Here is a 22,191-nt window from a genome sequence, read left to right on the forward strand (position 1 = left end):
TTTTGAACTGAAAATAACTCATCTTCAAATAAAATGACTGATTCCACTCAATCGTGTTAAGACACTGAGGGGAAAAAGCTTGAGGAGAAACAGAAAGTCTTTCAAGCCAATCATGTTAGTCTGTTACAACTTATTTTCACTTCATTATTTGTGAAGCACCAATTCCTAGTTTTTAAGCTAAGCTAAAGTTTCACTTTCCAATACAAATGTAGTCTTCCCTACTCTGGTATTTTCTCATTCGATGCTGCACTGACACCAATAGACAAGCATGAATGAAGGAAACATTTACCTAAACTAAAGTAAAAGCAAACCATGATTCTCCCCCTGCCGTGCCTTACAGCTGAAGCTCATACTTTCCTGTTTGACAGGCTTTGAGTCACAAGGTAAATATGAGGATACAGTGATTGTACATCTTGATTCTAGTCTTTTTAAATGACAATTTGAGGAGAATAAAACTTTTATTGAGTCTAAATTTTTATTCAGAAAAATCCAATTTTTGCAAAGAAAATCTGCTGTTAAAAATTAAATATTAGATTCTCCTTTAAATAAAGTAACTTTGACGGTTAATGTGAGTGTATAACATAAAAATCAAGATCACAATTCCTCCTTAACGCGATTTCTTTTAAGGTACAACCCATAACATCATAACGTCTCTGTTAGCGCTCTGTCTCAGAGTCTACCTTAAATTGTGAAGACAGAACCACTTTTGGATTTGTGTTGCATCCAGAAAATTACAGATCCCTGCTAGATACCAAACATCTGGAAAACAAAAGCTCAGAGGAGTTGAAGCTGAGGCAGCTGGGAGGGAGAGCAGCAGACCGTCCCAACTCTTCACCATGACTCCTGCTCTGTTGGCATTGGTGCTGTCTTTGCTGGCCACAGTGGCCCCCCAGTCTCAGGACCACTACGACATGGAGTGGGTGAACGCCTATCGACAGGGGTTCAACTTCCAGTGTGCACACGGAGAAGCTCTGGTTGCCATCAGGAGCTACTTCAGTGAGACGGAGGGCTCTGACCGCTTGTGGTCCTTCGAATGCCAGCCCACACCTGAGGGACTGGGCGAGCCCAGTGACTGCTGGTGGGACGACATCAATCGCGCTGGGCTGGAGTGGTGAGTCTTGAACAGATGTTTTATATGCTTGAAATAGCTCCTTTAACTCGTTTTTTCCATATCCTCACCTGTGAGCTGGGATGTGTCAGAAAAAAATGATGCAGCTAAAAAAAGTGCCAGTCAGCAAAAGAAATGGGTGAATTTAGAGAACATTTCAAGCATCTGGATCACAAGATAAAACAGTTATTTTTAGGTGAAGATTTGTATTCTCTCTGCATCTTTGAGTTTCTTTGTGCTGCAGATTCATCATCACATGCTGATGTGTCATTCAGTGCTAGTCTGCACCTTAAACTAATTGGGCCATCTGAAGTCTTGTTTCCTCCAAAGTCTGCAGGATATTTCTGGCCACAATTTGGAACAGTAAACGTTAGCGCCGTTTTCTAAAGTAAGACATTTTGAAAATGACAAATTTTGACAGCTGAATTTTGGGTGGTGATGCAGCTAGAGGATCTTGGTTTATATTTTTGGGACTGGAGGTTTCTCCGTGTGGAGTTGACATGCTGTTTGTGTGAATCCATGGGGTTTTCTCTCCTGCTTCCTCCCACAGTCCTCAATGTTTGATGGGTTAATTTGAGTTTCTACATTCTTCTCCTGGGACGTTGTGGTGGTTTGCCTGTGTTCATTTCCCAGACAGATGGGAGAGACTCCAGCAAACCATAGGTCTAACCAGGTCAAAGCAGGTTCAGCTGCATGCATTGTCTAAAGCTGTTCAATGAAACATGCAGGAAGATGCTTTACTTGATACTGCAAAAGCACATACAACAATAGGAGTGGTATAGTATGGTCTAGTCCTGTATATTGAGGGTTTTCATTAAACAGTACTGACCCATACCTCTTGGGGAACCCCACTGGTTGTAGGTCCATTGACAAGTGGAGTGAAAGAGTTGGGGCGGAGCCACTGTACCCACCCTTTGATTGGCACAAAGTTTAAGTCCCACTATTTGTCATGCACCAAGGTGTGTGAAATTTGCTCTCTGCATTTGACCCATCCCCTGGGGGAGCGGTGAGCTGCAGTCACAGCCGCGCTCGGGAATCATTTGGTGTTTTAACCCCCCAGTCTAACCCTTAATGCTGAGTGTCAAGCAGGGAGGCACTGGGTCCCATTTTTAGTCTTTCGTACCTTTGGACCCTACGACCTTCCAATCTCAGGGCGGACACTATACCACAACGTTGCTGTGATCAATACATTCAATCATTGGTTTCTCAGAGTTCTTGATAAAATAATCAAAGCTAACATCAAAATGCTCTTTCATTGATTTACAATCCTTTCCAACTGCGGTCAAATGAGCCGCCGTTCACATTTCCGTGGTCACATCAAGAAGCTCCGTGGAGTCTGGTGGAGATTTTCCAGCGTTCTCAGTCCTGCTACCGTAAGTATTGGATGAAACTCACACCAAAAATCCAGTGATGCTGATTTGACCACAGAAATGTGAACGGCGGCTCATTTGACTGCAGTCAATGTGAAGATACCATCTTCTCTTCTCCAGAACCTGAACTAGACACTAGGAACAGATGAGGGTTTAGTGCATGTGCAGCAGAGCTGTTGATGGAAAGAAGATCATTCATTCAGAGTCTGTCCAAGACAGTTTGATTTAAATGGAGAAATACTCGGAAATGCAAAAACAAAATGATTTCTTATTACATTTGTTCTCTTTCAGAAAAAAATGACACATATACATGTTAAAAACTCAAAAAACATGATTTTCAACGGAGGGGGACTTTAAGCTAACTTTTCCAACTTTTGAAACCATTCAAGTTTTTGTGGTTTCCATTTTACTCTTTGGTCACAAGTCAACATTGAAAATGACTGCAAACAACGTCAAGACCTGGTCTGGTGGAACTGCAAACGTTCCTTGCCAGCCTTGGCGACGATGTAATACAGAATGAGCTCTCACCTCACCGCTCACGCTAACGCGTCATTGTAAAGCGCCAACTAGAAAAGCAACAACAATAGAGGTCATCCAGCAGCTCGTCTTTTTCTTGATTTACTTTTTGTACATCGTGTATAACAGGAATTTAATGTTGTTTGAAAGAAGATTGAGGCTAAGAAGACTTCCGCCGTAAATCACTAGCTTAGTGCTTTACTGGTGCATTCTAATATCATCATCACTTTCTGCCAATCAACGGTTGGCTACTCCGTCCCAAATGTCCCGTTTTGTTTTTCTATGGACCTACAATAAATCGGGTCGGAACTGTTTATTGGATCCATTTCACAATGGAAACACTCAAAATATCGGATTGAACTGGACTGTACCGGACTGCTTAGTGGAAACGAGGCTTTAGAGACCCACTCTGATCATCCTTTGACCTATTAAGTGTTCCCAGTACTCTTTTAATTATCGTTATTTGGTTTTTAGCCAACATAAAAAAAGGCATTTTCTAGGACATACTAGTTTCTGTAGAATGGGAGTAGTTCATTAGGAATGGACATCACATGCTGGGTAATTCATTCTGTTAACTGGAATCCTGTGACGACATGTGTAGAGCTCAAATATTAGCTTGGGTCTTAAGAGGTTAAGAGATATACAAAGAGGAACAAACCATTAGTTATGATGATTTTATGCTTGTCCTGAGTCTGTATACCCATCCTCCATAGATACTGCAAGTTGTATGGTCAGACTAAAAGACGGGTGTGAATTTATTTCCAAGACTTTGAATCTTCCACATCTTCAGGTGTTTTTTTTATTTCTTTTCGGAACGTTTTTACATTCAGAAGAACACCGTGCAGTTCCATGGTATAAATCACCATCCCAGTCCACAAAAGCCATGTGTGCTTCAGCTCACAGGAACGCCAAGACCTCAGATGAACCCAGCTTTGTCCAACTCAAGCAGCTCTTAAAGATCATCTCACTGCAGTTAAAAGAAAAATGCTCTGGAATTCTTTACTTAAGAATCTTGGAGCTACTATCACTTTTAAACGGTGTATAAGATTTACTTACTTAATCTAATTGTCACACAGATTATTAATTGATGAGATAATAATAGCAAAGAAAAAGGAGAGTTTTTTTGTTGTTCAGATTTATCTGGATTGAGGCCACTTGTGGGGCAGGAACACCATGACCTCTCTCCAGCCCTGTGGTGCCTGCCCCCCATGTAAGTTTTTGTTTGAATTTGAAGGCTTGGTATTTTGCCCTGCAGGAAACAAGACATTATTGGTGTTACCATGGCAAACATCTATGAATCTTTTCCTGCTGCTTGGATCTGACATCAATCAGTCTGAGCTGAACACAAACCGCACCACTGCCCAGCAAACAAACCCCCTAACAGAGTTGCTTATTTCACTTGTTTCAAGGGGATTCCTTACGAAAATGCTGCGTTTTCTAATAAAGCAGCTGAACTGTGCCCACCTCATTTTTGTCTCATGTCTTTCCAGGACCTCCACATGCACCCGGAACGGCCTGGTGGCTGGTGTTCAAAGCAAGTACTTTGAGTCTGTTCTGGACCGTGAGTGGCAGTTCTACTGCTGCTACTACAAACGCCGCTGCCCCTACTCCTGCATGTACGTTCTCACGGTCCTACCCGAGTATGAAAAGAGAAGTCTGTTGTCTGAATCAACTTTGATGTTGAGTTTAAAACTGAAAATCCAAACTAAAAAACTGAACCGCAAAGACAGAAAGAAAAAGCTATTTTCAGGTCAGGCTCAGGAATGTGGGTTCAAGCAGCCACTTTCAACAAAAAAGTCAATGTAAATGCGAGTTTTGGGCTTTCGCATTCAAAACTCTCACGCTCATGCGTAGCTGTACATGTTTTTATGACCATTTTCCGACTACATACAAAACCCCTTTTACAAGTTAAAAAAGGTCAAACTTTGACCAGTTAGGGACTCGGATCTGGTAGTGACACATGGATAATGCCACTTTTATTTCATGGAAGTGCCAAATATTTGAAAATTGATCATGGAGGAGAAATTGAAAACTGGAGCCGAGATTATATGACACTAGGGCCGACACTATGTCCGAATTCCCATCCTAATATCCCAATCCCAGGGCTTCCTCCCACCGTCCAAAAACATGCTTCATAGGTTGATTGGTGACTCTAAATTGCCCCTAGGTGTGGATGTGTGAGTGTATGTGTGTGTGATTGAGGCCCTGAGACAGACTGGGGACCTGTCCAGGGTGGACCCCGCCTTCGCCCATTAGTAGCCGGGATAGGCTCTGGCACCCCCGCGACCCCGAAAGGGAAGAAACAGACAAGAAGATGAATAAATGAATATCCCAATCCCAAACTTCTAAAAAACTGCATAGTGCCAGACGATCTAGTGCCCTGGATTTTAAAAGTATTTCGGACACCATGCTTACTACTATTTACTTTATTATTTAAATGGAAAGCATGACATCACCATTTCACCAAGTGAAAATCAAATCAATGCGAGCGTTTTACGTCTATTTTTGACCCTACTGTGTTCTGGTGATAATAATGTTTATGGTTTGTTAAAAAATTACATTTAAACACATTTTTTCACAAAAAGTGTTGAAACGCATTGTGGTCTATATTCGCCAATGTAGTGAACATCAATGCACACTGTTTTTTGCAGACTTCTGCGAAATTTCTGGGGCACTCGATTGGAATTGTGGAATTGTAGACAGCACTACAAAATGGCAAATGCACTAAACAGCGAGTTGTTAAGGAATTTGGACACAGCCTAAGACAGGGGTGGCCAAACTCAGTAATATGAGTCTGCAGGCCCGGAGACCCAACGACGCTCTCAAGACCCCATTCTCAGGACCCTGGCTTTTTGAGACGCCGTCTCTACTGGCTGGAGGACTAACAGCACCCTCAGGACGATTTCAGGACTATTTTTTGAGACAGCGCCTCCTTGCTGCTGGGTGCCGTTTATCGATTTTTTCTACAATAAATGCTACTTTTTTTACTCTGACTACTCATGCTTGCGATGTGCCTCGTAAAGTCTACATACAGAAATTAACAAAACAAACTCCACCCTGTAGGAGGCGCTGTCTCAAAAAAGCCTGGGTCCTGAGAATGAGGTATTGAGAACATCGTTGGGTCTCCGTGCCTGCAGGTACACTCTCTCCAAACTACGGCCCGGGGGCCATATCCAGCGCATTGAACTATTTAATCTGGCCCACTACATGGGAATACATTTAATTGATCACCTTTATGAATGTTTTGGTGCACTACAAATACCTTTGTTGAATTTGTGGAAAGTAATTCTGCATTTTTGTAGTGTGAATATTTGTTGTTTTCTTTTATGTTCATGCGTGTTTTTGGAGTAGGACAGGGATTTTTTAGAATTACCCCTATACCATATGATTGCAGAATTTCTCTGAATTACCATTTTTCCCTGAGGGACTTTGAACCATGGGTACAATAGACACTAAAATGAGAGCAAAAGTCACCGTTTTGAAATAAAAAACTCCAGAAAGTTCTGTTTAAAAAATGTATTTTCAATTAAAATTAAAGCATAATTTTTATCCAGATTTCATGTTATTTCTGTCTCTTATGAGGTGGACTACCAAAACACGCCACATATCTGGTCCGGCCCTTCAGCTAAATTTGAGAATCCTAAAGAATCAAAAAGTTTGGCCCCCACTGGCTTAGTCTTTTAAATAGCGAAATAGAGAAAAAGCCTGGTGCAAGATTTGAAAGATTTGCACCACTTTGACATTTCACACTAAGACTCTTCCAAGTGTAGGTGGTGGACGTGTGCTAGTAAACAGTAGAAAGAGAAGAAAAAGCTTGCTCAATGTGAACACATTGGTAATGCAGGTTCAAGAATGCACGTGTAGCGTATTAAAAAACATATTTGTTGTGAACATAGCATTAGCATAAAGCGAGTATGAATGAAATTATCACAATATTTTGTGTGTTTGGTATAAATTGTAAATCTCTTTCTGAGCCTAAAAGAGAAAGATTCCACTGATGCAGTTTTTTATCTGCATTGTTAATGACACATTTTTCTAAGTGTTGTTTTATCAAAACTTGTTTATCCATTTAGCCTTCTTTGCTTGTGGAGTTTTGAAAATGTATCTGAACTTTCTTGTTGACCAAACGGGTGAACAGTAGATTGAGTGAAAACAAGGGTCTTACTTTGCTTTTGTGACTGTGAATATTAACATTTGTCTTGTCTACTCTTGGTGACCTGCATTAGCAGGTGTGTTCATTTCCCTGTATAAATCCGCTCCATAGGGCAGGTGTGATAGATAGCTCACCTGAACTCTGGTGCACATGAGGCAGAGATGCACTAAATCCACTTGAGAGTGAGCGTCTCTGTTCACTTCAGGGTGAAGGATTTCCCACTTTATCTTCTATTTTTACCAACTCATGTTTTCTTAACTCCTCTCTTAACATCTGCTTCCCTCTCTCATTTCTGTCAAGTACATAACCTAAAATAATAATAATAAATTAGTTCCTGTAAATACTTTTAGATGCCTGAATTTATTTCCAGCTATGAAGAAAAAAATCACTTATGTTTTTGCTTTGAAGTAGATGCTAAATCAAGGTAGGTTTGGAGTAGAAATGGTTTGATTCATGTTTGTATCGAGAGGTGTAAATGGGTTAAAAGCAAAATACATTTGGTTTACTCTTGTAGTAGAAACAGAACATAAAAGAGGCTTATTGCTTTCTCCGTTTTCTCAGCTGAAGGACAAACAGAGTAAATAAAGGAAAAAGAATTCTGTAAAAGATGTTGAATATCTCAAAGGTGAAAGTGTTGCAGTGAGGAGGTAAAGAAGCTTCAAAGGACTTGGAGGATGGGTTGATTTTTGGACAAAGAATTTAGAACTGAAATTTTACCAAAATTCTACCAAAAGCTAACTTCTTCTTTACTGAACTATTGTTTGAGTTATTCGATGTCTTGCAATAACAATGGAGGACGTTGACTGTAACTTGAATAAAACAACGTAACAAACTATTATTTTTATTTTTTTATATAAAAGTTTAGGTTTGGTGTTTTAAACCTTCACATCAATACAGTGTTAAAGTAAATAAAGTGCCTCTTATAATTGTATCCTTTTTGCGGTCTGTGCTTGATCATGTGACTATGAACATGACCAATCACTTTGCTCCTTTCACAGGAAGACCAATGACATTCCATTATACTACAAAGAAGAAGCAGAGCTGGTTGTTCCGACTTATGGATACTTCATCCGAGGTGCTCAGACCACCTTCAGCGGAGTCTTGAGGTCAGTAATAATCAACCAATCATATAATGTTAAGTAAAATTAAACTATTCTAACTGATTTTTTTTCTTTTGTTTCAGAGATCGGCAGTGGAAGTACATCCTTTGCAGAATGACAGACTTTGACTGTGAATTTGAGAATTTATAAACTGCTAAACAATCTTTTGCTCTTTCGTTTTAAAATAATGACACCAAATGAGACTAAAGCTACGTTCACACCGCCCTCGGCAATGTGCGTTCAAGCAACCACTTCCAATGAAAAGTCAACGATTTCCTGTAGATGCATACGTTTCTACGACTATTTTCGGGCTCTACATACAAAGCACTGTGAATCCACAGTTAAAGTTAAACCAGGTCAGACTTTGTCCAATCAGGGACTCAGATTTGGTAGTCAGCCTCTGTCAGCTTCTTCTAAATATAGGTGGAGGACATGCGCTAGCAAACAGTAGAAACACAAAACAAGAAGAAGCCCCTCCCTGGTTGTTCAGTGTGAACACCATGGGCTGATTCAAGAACGTCACATGCCTGGTGAGAACATAGCTTTAGATATTTTATGTTTATGTACCCTTTGTTTTCAGGAATGTGCTTCTAATCACACATTTCATTAGCTTAGCATGACTAAAGTTTCATATTATGAAGAGATAACTGGAAATGTGAGCTGCAGGTGTGCAGGAGATTTGGACTTCACTTTGTAGAGCTTTCCTGCAGATATGTGTGCAGCTGGAAGGCTTTGGCCTGATGTCAAAGTGCTTAGCATTGCAAAAGCAATTATTTGATACTGTGCTCATGGTGGTGGAAAACACCAGGATTCCGGCTCTGCTCCAAAAGAACCGTAGATGTCTCTGATCCCAGATGAAGTCGTGTGACATCCAGACTCATAACAGCAGTGGAATATTCTCAGAGTGATTCTGCTTAGAAAAATAGTTGGGAGTATTGAGTCTCTGGCAGCATGAGCTCCACAAACAATAAACTCTTTCCCACCTGTTTTCTATTGACGCCAAGCCATCTCTGTTTTATTAAAATAACAGTTTGACAGTTATGTAATTTACTCGAAAGCTTACATAACGGTGTGAAAAGGTGAATAAAAACTCCATGCATTGTGTTTTGTTTAGTTTTTGCACTTCATAGATATGGCAAAGCAATCTGTGTAGTATGAAGGTCATACAGAAAAGCTTTAATTTTTCTCTTAAAATATTGTAGAAGAAACTAATTTTAAGCCCCATCCATCTTTTGATCTATTAAAGGTGGACTTTTAATTATGATTATGAAGTTTTTAGCCTAAATCAGAAAACGTGTTGTTACATAGGACATAGTTTCTGTAGAGTGGCAGTAGTTCATTCTAAATTCACCTCAGAGTTGTGAGCGGGACCATTGGCGAAGAGTAGTAGACGGTGGTAGTTCAGTGACAGGCGGGGATGACGCCATGAGGAAATCATGCAACATCTCAGCCAGAATGGCCAAGTTGGCCCCATATGGTTTAAAGGTGGGCAGATAATGTGTGCCCTGATTGGGTTTGTTCACAGATTCTGTGGTGACCCCACCTATATTTGACCACATTGACTTAAGTGGGCACTCAGTGGGTTGGCTAGCCACCTGCCTGGTGGAGAGTGTAGTGCTAGCGAGCTCTGCTGTATCGAGCTAGCGAGCTCCGTTGTATCAAGCTAGCAAGCTTCACTGTAGCATGCTAGCAAGCTCCGCTGTAGTTGGCTATTGAGCTCAGCTTTATCGAACTAGCGAGCACAGCTGTATCAAGCTAGGAATCTTCTCTGTAGCTAGTTAGCGAGCTCTTCTGTATTGAGCTAGTGAGCTCTTCTGAAGCGAGTTAGTGAGATCCTCTGTTGCGAGTTAGCTAGCTCCGTTGTAGCATGTTAGCAAGCTTCTCTGTAGCGAGCCTTTTAGCGCCACTGTATCGAGCTAGGGAGCTACCCACTGAGTGCCCATTTAAGCCAATGTGGGCAAACCCAATCAAGGTCCACATTTTCTGGCCACTTTTAAACCACATGGGGCCCACTTGGCCTTGCTGGCTGGGATCTGGACAGCCACAGGGCGGATCGCCAGCCGGCAGCAGCTCTGAATGGACAATAAGTAAATGTCTCCGGACAGTGGGCGTCCATATCAAGTGCCAGCCAATGAGGTCTATATCACTAGAGATGGCACGCAGGCTTTTTACTATTCCCCAAAATACGCAAAGAGCGACGCCATATTGGAATGGTATGAAAACAATGAGACATGGCTCAGCAGACACAGTAAAAGGACTAATTTTGGTCCAATTTTAAAAAGGAAAGAACTCTGATCATCAGAAAAATCATTCCCAGGTTATAGTATTAATGTTTTTTTACAAAGTGCAACAAATGAACGACAGGCAGTCTTTCATGCACCACATTTCCCGGTCTAACCGCAGGATGGGGATGGGCTCTTCGCTCACCCCTACTGAGTAAGTCCTGGTCTTCTGCTCTGATCTGAGGTTTAACACTTACAATTACCATAGTCATCCTCCATAAAACAGAAAGGATCGGTGGTCCTGCCAAGCTGTCCTTGACTTTGAACAGGCACCAAGATCAGCCAATCACAATTGAGAGTGAACTCACTAAGATCTTGCTGAAATGTTTTCTACAAGTTCTCCTTTATTAGCTGGCAGTAATAATTTAGTTGTGAAAAGTCACATTCTTGTTTTACCAGCTGTTTTTGTGTAATTGTAATAGTAACATAGCAATAAACAGGCATCTATACCATTCCAATATGGCTTCAGACTTTGCGTACGCAACAAGCTAGCATGTTACCTCTAGTGATATAAACCAAACCATTTCATTCATATAGACCTCATTGGTGCCACCAGTAGCTCACTGGTATGTAAAAGCTGCCTTAGTGTCTCTGTCTCAGCATTCTGCTGATGGCTTCCCATCCCGTGGTGGCAGTTGTAATTTCCGAAATGAAGAAGGCTGAAGATAAGAAGACGTGACGTTGTAAAGCTTTGAACTTCTGGCATTGTCATAACTCCAGGTCTCAAGACCCAGTGTATGTTAAGCATTGAATTAGAGCTTTGCTGCATCAACTTCTCTGTAACAACATGTCAGCTTCAAAAAATGATGCAAAATATTCAATATCTTAATAATTAAGGCTGGGATAAAAAAATGAAGTTAAATATATTTTCACAAAAACGCTAAGTCAATTGATTTCCCTTTTTTTAAACCAAAAACAATTTTTAATGTGAAATTTCTAATGTTAATATTACAAGTCTGATGTTTGTACACCTTAAAGCAGAGGTGCCCACCCTGCTCCCTACTGTCCTGCATTTTTTTTCAATATTATCCTGCTCAAACACACCTGCCTTTAATGACTGTCAGTGCAGAGGCTGACGATGAGCTGAATCAGGTGTGCTCTCAAGAAGAACAACATGGAAAACGTTAGTGGTGTAAGAAAATATCAATTCAGTGAAATATTGCAATACTTTATTTGGCAATACTTTTTTGATTTAAAAGATTGCCAATTAATTATTTAAAAGGAAACGTCTAATTCAGTCTTACTTTTGTTTTCCACTTAAATATTACCAAAATAAAAGCACTATGAATTTGCTTGTGTAAAAGTAACTTGTCTATGAGATACAGCTCCAGTTCTTAATGATCATTAAATAACATGTAATTACAATGTAACTTTCGCAAAAAATAATAATAATATTTAGATCATTCTTATGTCATAATTAAAAAAAATATATTATCTGTTACTGTCTTGGGATATATATTGTATCAAGACACTCGTATCGCGACACATATCGTATCTTGTCAATAAAAACCCCTAGAGAACGTGCAGGACAGTGTTATATGAGGATGAGGACTGGGAAACACTAAATTAAGCACTGGAGAAAAACTCTATTTTACCCTCAAAAATGTTTTTTTGGGGAAAGAAAAGAAAGTGAATCATAAAAACAAATTGACTAGTATTCCTGTGAATCAAAATGACTTCAATTCAATTTTGGCAGTGAGACCTGGCTCATAATCTGACTAGTTTCTTTGTATCTTTGTTTTTTTCAGTGAATAAAACTAATTTTAGGCCCAGATTACAAAGCTGGATGTTAAATTATAGTTTAACAGTCTCCTGAAGTCTGGGCGGACACTCCCCCACCAGGCCACTTTGGTGAAATTGGTCAAAACTCTGAGTCTGCATGGTTTGGGGAAGAACATTTCATGGTGTAAACATCTGGACGAATGGAAACAATGTCCTACAAAAGCATCTTCCTGTGTATTTCTAATGGAGCGGATGCTTAAAGGCTTTACAGACCCACATTTCTAACCCAAACATCCTCTATTTATTATTTGGCATGACAATGTTTCAATGGGAGTGTTCATGGTTTAGTTTTATCCTTCTCCTTAATCCATTTCTCTGAGTTTTTTGAATTATGACTCAATTATTTTGAGTTATAACATGTAAAAATGAAAAAAGCCGTCCACTTTTTGCTGTTTTGGAGGAAGGAAAAAGGGAATTGAAATGGAAATGAAAAATGTCTTTATTTTTTATGAGGAAAACAAAATCCATAATTTTTCTTTAAATATAGTTTAAACCTTGAAGGGCTACAATTTTCCCATCTGTCTGCCAGCTTTAATGAAAAAACATGTCTATCTTCTGCATGCAGCTCACTTGCGAGGGAAGATAAAAGACCTGGCGCCCACTTTGTCTCCATTCTCATTCCTCTTGCTCTGGTTTTACCAGCTCCTCCGTCCAAAACTCCCTTCACACTGAATGGTGAGGGCTGGCTGAAGGTCAGCGGGCTCACTTCAGCGTCTTGAAAAGAGCAAGGCCCGAGCCAGTAGCTTTCAGCGCTGTTTGTTTATAGCAGCTGCTGTCTGGGGGCACTAGGCCAAACTCCACTGTGTTACACAGCTGTGCCTTGAACCAGTGGCCGGTGGCGAGCCGCAGGCCCGCAGAGACCGGCTGCCCTCAGAGACCTGCTGTCCCTGTGAGGGAAAACTCCCCTCCTGAACTCTATCATCTAATTCCTCCAACACGTCTTCATCACAGCTACGTGAAAGATGATACTTTCAACACGCAGTCCACCGGCTGCAATTAAAGTTCACAGGAGGAGCCGCAGAGCTGTTAGTCTCTGCGCAGGAATCACTTCAACAGTCTGTACTTATCCAGCATGTAATTAAGAGTTAAAATTACAGTCATTGCAGAAAAAAACAAGAGGAAAGGAGAATATGAGCTAAAATTGTTTGTTATAAACATAAATAAGACATTGTTCAGGAGCCCAAATAATCTATGATAAAATAAATGTCCTCTCTGTTCGTATGACTTGGAGGAAATCCAGGGGTCTGGAGCCATGTGAGGCTCCTTTATCTCTGCATTGTGGGTTTAAAAAAATGCAAATAGGTTTGTACATTTGGTTAATTTGTTTTAGTTAATTAGATTTATCTTTTGTGTCAAGATTTTTAACAGATTTACACGTATAGATTTTTTTAAGCAGGACTGTACACTAAGGTTGTCATGTTTATATTTGCTTGTAAAAGGAGAAAAAGAATGAAGGCACATCAAAGTTACAATGATTGAAAATACTATGTTTGACACCATTACATTTTTTAAATTCAAGTAATTCTGCTGCAGCAGGAGGATTCTTATTCGACACAGGGTGGATTTATTTTGAAAGGAAATAATCTGTGCTGCTGTCGAGAGCTAAATAAGGTAAAATTGTTACTTATAAAAAATGTAACACTGTCTTAATTCAATTACTTTTTATGTTTAAAAATGTATAAATCCAAGACTTTATGGTCATACAAAATAAAGTGTATTTTTATTGGTTAAAGTGGGAATTTGCAACTCTTGCAAAGTTTGAGTCAGTAGGAAACTGGATCAAATTCTACGGTGGTCCTGAAGGGTCATAAAGTCACAACACTTTAGAGTCACAACACTTTAGACTCACAACACTTTAGACTCACAACACTTTAGGGTCACAACACTTTAGACTCACAACACTTTAGGGTCACAACACTTTAGAGTCATAACACAACACTTTAGGATCAGCCAACTGATTGTGACGGGAGCGGAGCCAACTTCAGTGCAACCGATCTTTCAATGGTGGGACCTTAAAAAAATTCTTGATTGTACCAGTTTACTCAGCCATTTTGAGAGGAGAAACAAAAACAATCTATGACTCAGAAAGTTTAAGTATCTCTAGACTATCTCTAGAATAGTTCAAATATCTTGGGGTCTTGTTCACGAGTGATGGAAGATCGGAGCGTGAGATCGACAGGCGGATTGGAGCGGCGTCCGCCGGTCTGTTGTGGTGAAAAGAGAGCTGAGCCAGAAATCAAAGCTCTCAATTTACCAGTCAAACTTTGTTCCAGTACTCACCTATGGTCATGAGCTTTGGGTCGTGACCGAAAGAATGAGATCCCGACTACAAGCGGCTGAAATGAGTTTTCTCCAGAGGGTGGCTGGGCGCTCCCTTAGAGATAGGGTGAGGAGCTCGGTCACCCGGAGGGAGCTCGAAATAGAGCCACTTCTCCTCCGCATCCAGAGGAGTCAGTTGAGGTGGCTCAGGCATCTGATCCGGATGCCTCCTGGACGCCTCCCTGGAGAGGTGTTCCGGGTATGTCCCACTGGGTGGAGGCCCTGGGGAAGATCCAGGACACGCTGGAGAGACTATGTCTCTTAGCTGGACTGGGAACGCCTCGGGGTCCCCCCAGAGGAGCTGGAGGAAGTGGCCGGGGAGAGGGAAGTCTGGGCATCTTTGCTTAGATTGCTGCCCCGTGACCCGGTCCTGGATGAGCAGAAGAAGATGGATGGATGGATGGACTCAGAAAGTTTCATTGCTGTATGTGTGTGCAGGTAAAACTACTTCCGTCTGTGCGCACGCACGTTGGATGGTGGCTGCAGGTGGTACAAATAAGAAAAAAAAGTCTCAATATTCTTTAAAACCAGAGCTTTAGCAATGTTCAGGCTACATGCTTTTGTCTACCGTAACTTTCCAACCGTTAACGCATTTCATGTAATTCCAGCGGATTCTGAAGCGGAGTAAACAAGCTATTATAAACGGATACTCCCACAGAGAAAAGCTGCTTTGTGCAGCAGCGTTCTCATTGACTGAACATGTCTATGAGCGCTCTACGGTAGAAATATTTTGTATATTGGAGCAAAGCAAGAAAAAAAGCAGTTTTTCGCGTCAGAATCAGAAACAGATAACATCAGAAATTCTCTCTCCTTATTATTCTGAAATGAGAACTTCCTACAGATGACTCATCACAGGAGTCTTTTTATGCATTTGTAATAACAATACAGTTATTTCTCTGGTACAAACTTAACTGCTGTTGTATCTCACATCGACACAAAAAGAAAATAAAAATAGATGCTCCATTCTACGATATTCCACAAAGGCCTAGTGTATTTGCAGTCACCTGTAGTGTAACCTGTATAGAATAAAATGAGTTAATAAATATGATGTGTTCAACATGTGAAGTTTTAACACTTGGGCTGCTCTGATACACCAGCAGATCAACATACTGACCATCTGTTCTAGAAACAGCTGCAAAACTGTGTCACTGAGGATCATTTTTTGTCAGACCAGCTGCTCCTGCTGTTGAGGGACTTTTGACTTGAAGAGGCGGTCTGAAGAGCTATAGTGACTTTTTTATCCCAGTCTGTCTCAGCCTCCAGCTAGAGCACTGGGGTTCTGGAGCAGAAAATACATGCTCCAAACATTAAATGAACATTTCATTGATTTGATTTTTAAATGTATTTTTCTACAACTTGTCTCGTTCTCCTTGCTGGTCTAAAGAAATCCTGGTTCTGGATAAAAATATCTCTTTCTTTCTTGACAGTGAAATAAATCATGGGGAAATGAATCACCTGTCACCTGTTTTGGCTCATGTTAGATGGTCTGTTTGCTTGTGGTGGGTTGGTTTTGGATGAGCACACACATTTGTGACCCAGCCCTCCCCTGAACAGATAACCTGATTATTTTAGCGAGCTCTTGCATTTTGTTTGCCAACTAGAGGCACATGCAGGGACGCTGTCCAGAAATGTCACAAAAGTGACATTGTAAATAGGAGCATTTAACAGTTTAAAACAAATTGGAGAAAATTGTTGCTTTGATTAAATCAGGCTTCCCATAAAAGATACTCACTCGGATGAAAATCGGGTTTTTCCTGTTTTCAATATGTTTTGTTGCATTTTTCTCCTGATCAAAAAAATAAGCTTAAAATTGTGAGTATTTCTTTATTCCAGTCATTTAAAGACAAGTTGTTGGAAAAAGTTTCTATAGTGACATAGAAGCTTCAACCGCTGGGTCACAAGCTGCTTCGCTCCATTCTCCACCTGTGTGTGACGAGATCCATGAATGTCTTCGTTTTCCTCATCCGAGCTGACATCTGGCTCCAAACTGTACGGCTGGAGAGCTCCGATATTGCTCAATATTTTTGTTGCAGCGGTAGTATTGGACTGTAAGCTAACCAAAGAGCACGTAAGCTAATGGGTGACGGGAAGTGTGGTGGGCTTACTCTTTACTAACACACAACTCAGAAGCGAATATCTAATGAAATACTGCCGCTCTGCAGAAATTTTGTCCTTAAAAACAACACAGGTTCTTTGTTTTAGTCTAAAAATGGCATAATCAAAATGAAAAATGATAAAATAGATCAAAAGATGATGTGGGACTTTAAAAACTCGTCAAAAAATGTCACTCGTTCTTCTTGCTGGTCTAGAAAATCCAGATCCAGTGGATAACAGAGTGGGCTAGGAGCAACACATGGAGGAGCTGTTTTTCCTGCTGCTGAAACAGTCAGATGGCTACTAGAACAACTCTTCACATGGAAACGTGCTCTTACCGGGAGTAAAATCAGCAGATACTGTTTAAGACAAACACTAGCAGGCGTTAGCGTGCACTGCCTGCAGGGTAGATCACAGGTTCATAGCGTAGATGTGTTCTCTGCATTGCCCTACTGCTGTTCAAGGAGTCATATTTCTGGATTTTTAGATCCTTCCCCCCAAAACAATCCTTTTTGTTTTGAAGGAAGAAAGATCAACCAAGCACTGATGGGAACCATCGTTCTCCAAGTGGTTCCTGGGAAAGATGTTTTGCATTGATGACTCAGGAGGGGGCTCTGCCCTCATGTTAACACACCCAGCTCATCTTCGTCCCGTGACCACAAAATAAGGTTGTAGGATAATAGAAGCAGGTTGGGATTTAAAGCTAAGAATAACAGCACCTCTCCCCCTCCGGATCAGTGGAGCAAAAAGTGGGATGTGGGAGGGCGGCCAAACGCTTTGTGGGAACGAGAGGTGAGTAAGTTGAGCTCAGTGACCTACTGGTTCCCAGATTTCCCTTTGGTTTCTCACTTTCGCTGCGTGCAGCGCAGCTCCAGACAAAAGCATTATTATTGCTGCTGGTGAGCGTTGTGAAATGGCACGAATTAAATCCAATCGCTGGCTGAGATGGAAGTCTAAATGGATCGGAAAGTGAGTCCGCCTCTTGTGTTAGTGGCCATACAGGCTCTTTATTGGAAATGTTACACCTAATGTTTCCTGCTCGAGAGCCTTCATTCATAAAAAGCTAATAATTGAGTATTCACGAATTAAATTGTTCCACTGAGAGTTTTTTCTTTTCTTGACGCCGGCACAAGCTGTATTTTTACTGAAAGTCTAAGCAGGTGAAAGGTCAACTGTATGAGTGTTAAACATGTATTGAGGCTTGTCAGCGAGTTCATCTGGCCGTTGCCCTGAGGCCCAGACACAGAAAAGGGCATAAATCTGACCCTATTGCATTACGCTGAACAGGCTCTTCTCACACCCCACAGCATGCGCTTGTGTCTTTGTTATTTGGGATCAAACCGTGACACGCTGCAGGAATCCTCATGATTCTGGCTACGCATCACAGCGTTCACAGCACATGCTCACTGTTGAGGAGAATGAAGTCACGTTCTGGGCAGAGAGGACAGATGGCTCAAAAGAGGAGCGGAGAAACCTTTTCTCCTCAGAGGTGGAGGTCTGAGACATTTCTTGTCTCCTTCCTTCAATCCTGTGTTGACATTTTTTCCTCAGGAGACCAGGGTGAAGTCACATCTCAACACATCGACAACAAACCACCAATGTGTGCCCCCAACACTAACACACACCAAATGACGGACATCAGCAGATCACTCTGGATTGTTGACATTTACATCTGCTCACAAAACTCTTCAACACCGTCTGGATGGAGAGAAAGCAGCCTCATCCGATTTGTGTGCATAATTCTTGATTTGTCACTCATACAACACATTTTATGCATAACTTTATGTACAAAAATGAAAAAATACAAACAATAATTTATAGTTTTATAACTAAGATTACAACAGCTTAAAACTAACTAGTCACACAAATATTTAAAATTTATGCACAACTTGCCTGAAACAAACACAAAATCACATTTATGCACAAATCTGATGAGAGACTCTTTTCACGCCTCCAAGATTTGTGTAAATGATGCGTTTAAATGCTGCTAGAATACTGAATAGATTGAGAATATTATATGTTGAAGCTGGATATTTTCCCACTTTCTTAAACAGATATGCCCACTAATTAGTATAAGAAAGTATAAATATGTGTTTTTTTTAAAGTCCCCCCATGACAATTTTTTAAATTAAAAAAAAAATTCCCAGTAGTGTTTTCATTATGATTATGAAGTTTTTAACCAAAATGGCACAACCGAAATGTCTTTAAAAGCCATTTTTCATGTTGATCTGAAGCCTTTGTTTCCAAAATATCCTCTGAGGGGGTGTGGCTTTTAGAGCTGAGCTGCCCCGCCCCTGATCCCCCCTGTCTGATTATGATAGCGCTGTGTCCATCTAGCTTAAATCTTCACCACTGCAACATAAAAATGTCAAGCAATATCTGTAATGTCCAGCTGGATGTCAGCTCAGACGAGGAAGTGAGGAGCTTCGTGGACCAAACTTACAACAAGAGACTGCGGTCAAATAAGGCGCCATTCGCGGCTAGACACTCACACAAAAAATCCAGTGATGGCTGATTTGACCACGGAAATGCTAACGGCGGCTCATTTGACTGCAGTCCAGCCAGCAAGACCTAGTGGGTCCCATATAGTTTAAAAGTGGGCAGAGAATGTGGGCCGCAATTGGGTTTGTCCGCAGTTTCCATGGTGTGTGTCAGGTGTTTTGTGAGTACTTTTAAAAGATTTGTGTCTGTAATTAATTTCAAGCTGTTGGAATTTAAAGTTGTGCGTGTGTAAAGTGTATTATTTTTAATTTTTGTACATGTGAAAACACAATTGCAAGTACTTAAAGTTGAGCACAAAATGTACTGTATGAGTTACATATCAAGAATTACAAACACACACATTGGATGGGTCTACTTTCTCTCCATACATCCAGGTGCTGTGGGTTTGTACAGCACCCATAGAGAGTCATGACAAGAGAGGCTGTATCTTTTGAGGAGTGCAGGTGTGTCTTGCTGTTTCCTTGAGACAGGTGACACATAAGTACCTGAAGGACAGACAAACTACAGCCCAATCCGAATCCTTCCCTTCTCCATTGTCCCTTCCCCTTCATTTATCCCTCCAAGCGGAGGGTTATGAATAAAATAGTGTCTAATATTTCATACGTTACTCTCGTTTGATGACATCATCAATAATTGGAGCCTTCAGCGCTTTAATATACATACCAACAGCGGTTTTATAACTTTGAAAAGGTCATACTACAATAAAAAGTCACTATTTACATTTAAATGTAAACGTGTGTGCTTCAGAGCGCTCCCGTGTCAAGAAAAGCGCTTTACTTTGGAGCCCTCCGTTTGGAGTGGGAAATTTAAAAAATAATCTCGGACACAATAGCACTTAAACTTCCTCTTCAAATCGAGGAGAAGGGCTAAGGGGAAGGGAGAAGGGAAGAATTTGGATTGGGCCTACTACACTTAATGTCTAATTTTCTCCTTTATGACAGTTGGGGTGTATGAGAAGCCTGCAACGGGCTCTCAAGGAGTGTGCTGTTGTTACTTGAACAGCACTAACTGGCTTCTTGGACAGTGCACAGGTTTGAAGGGATAGAAAAAAGGAAAAATCCATTTGATATGCCTGGGTCTCACCTAGTTCAGCCTTTCTTACCTTTACGTATTGTTGCTATAAGCTTTTGTTCACAGCATGCCCCTAGAAAAAAATGCACATGAACATTTTGTACAATTTTTATATTTCTATGCCCCGCACAAATGTGCCCATTTTTTTGCCCACAGACAGTCCACCCATAAGGGCAGCTGTGTCTAAAGCTGAACTTTTTGCCACATTTCTGAAGCATTCACTCATAAAAAACCCTAAACTCCCTATCAGTTCTTAGAACTTAACAGCCAAACGTCTTCTAGGTGAATCTTTAAAGTACCCTGAAGACCAGAATCTTTTAATAACATGACCTGGATGACTAAGAGTCTCCGCAGACTTGATCCTACCTAGCATTATAAGCATGTCCAAACAGGAGGGCCAATGAACAACATGCAGATTGTGGGCCTCCTCACAGCGTGCCAAATTCTAGCTGACCTCAATGTCCCTTTTATTGAATTGCTGTAATCTCTCTGGAGCCAGTCTCAGGCACGGACCGCCTGGCTGCCTGCAGAGGTGCGATACAGCACTGTTAACTGGTGTCAGCCTGTGAAATGAGAGGGAAATGCACACCGCTTAGGATTGGTGCAACAGAATTTAGCAAAAAGCCACACAAAAATGTGATATTCTTTATCAGTGACTCAGAGAAATGTCAAAAGAGATATCCAATATTTTCATGAACAAGAACCTTTACAAAAAATAAAGTAATTAGAAACTACAACAACATGTGGGGGAAAAAGAATCTTAATGAGAAGAGATCTGCCGGATGAAGTTATCCTAAATAGACAGCAACTCCGATGGGATGGATAGATCCCCTGAAGGTGCTTAAAGTAGTGAGGGGTGAAAAGCACTTGAACCTGAGAACTGTGCGGATTTACTGTGGAAAAGGGCAGAAAACATTATGATATCAATTACCTGATATGTTAGCCCTTAAAATAAGCAAAACAGAGAATATGACAGGCTGCACGGTGGAGCAGTGGTCTTGGCTCACAGTGAGAAGACGTTGGTTCAAATCCTGTCTGTAGGTTTTCTGTGTGGAATTTGCTTGTTCTGCTTGTGCATGTGTGGGTTTTCTCCAGGCCTTTAGGTATAAATATAAGATTGTTTAGCCCTGAAACAGACTGTGAACCTGTTCAGAGAGTACCCCGCCTCCACCCAGCAGTAGCTCGGTCGGTTCTGTCACCCCCACAACTACACAAGGAATTCAACAAGTGCTGAAGATAGATGGATGGATACACTATTACCAAAAGTGAATACACATCATCAAGTGCAATGCAAAGATGCAGCCCTTTGTGTTTTGTGTCCTGATTGAGACTTGTCCATCAACCTCCTTCATGTACAGATACGTGCAGCTCTCCCAATCTTCCATCTTCGATCAGATCTTTGTTTTCATTCCATAAAACTGGACTTCCTTTCTATACGGGTTTGAACTTTGAGAGTTTTAGAAAAAGAGAAAAGTGTAGAAATGTCCATGTCTGTCAGAGAAAAGTGTATAAAGTTTGTAGTGAGGAGTTTTTCAGTCTTTAAACATTTGTAATGAAACTTTATCGTGGGTTATTTTTAGACTCTAACCCCTATGAACAGGTGGAAAAATAAGAATTGTTTTTCTAATATATAGTTTCACCAAGTCATATTAATTTTGAAGTACACCAGTGTAATAATGCTAACTTGGAGAAAATACCTAGTTTATTTGGAGAAGTCATTGAGTTTGAGTTTTTCTTCGTCTTAAGGAACTTTTTTTTTTCATTTTGGAGCTTTTCCAACCTTAACTAAGCCAGACAAAGCACTGAAAGACCAGTCCAGGCGGTGGCATAAGCAGAGCAGCGACCATAAGCTCTTACATCATCCTCTTTTCATTCACTGTCTTTGTGATGCACA

General features: G+C 40.8%; 1 protein-coding gene across 1 annotated transcript; it reads left to right on the forward strand.

Moving 5' to 3' along the window:
* Positions 1-766: 766 nt before the first annotated feature.
* On the forward strand, positions 767-9,332 carry dpt (dermatopontin). The gene is made up of 4 exons (XM_024279038.2): positions 767-1,111; positions 4,485-4,610; positions 8,146-8,253; positions 8,331-9,332. Exons 1-4 carry the CDS (start codon positions 837-839, stop codon positions 8,395-8,397), a joined length of 576 nt encoding a protein of 191 aa, XP_024134806.1. The 5' UTR covers positions 767-836; the 3' UTR covers positions 8,398-9,332.
* Positions 9,333-22,191: the final 12,859 nt, after the last annotated feature.

This window comes from Oryzias melastigma, linkage group LG9 (genome assembly GCF_002922805.2).
Source record: "Oryzias melastigma strain HK-1 linkage group LG9, ASM292280v2, whole genome shotgun sequence".
NCBI lineage: Eukaryota > Metazoa > Chordata > Actinopteri > Beloniformes > Adrianichthyidae > Oryzias > Oryzias melastigma.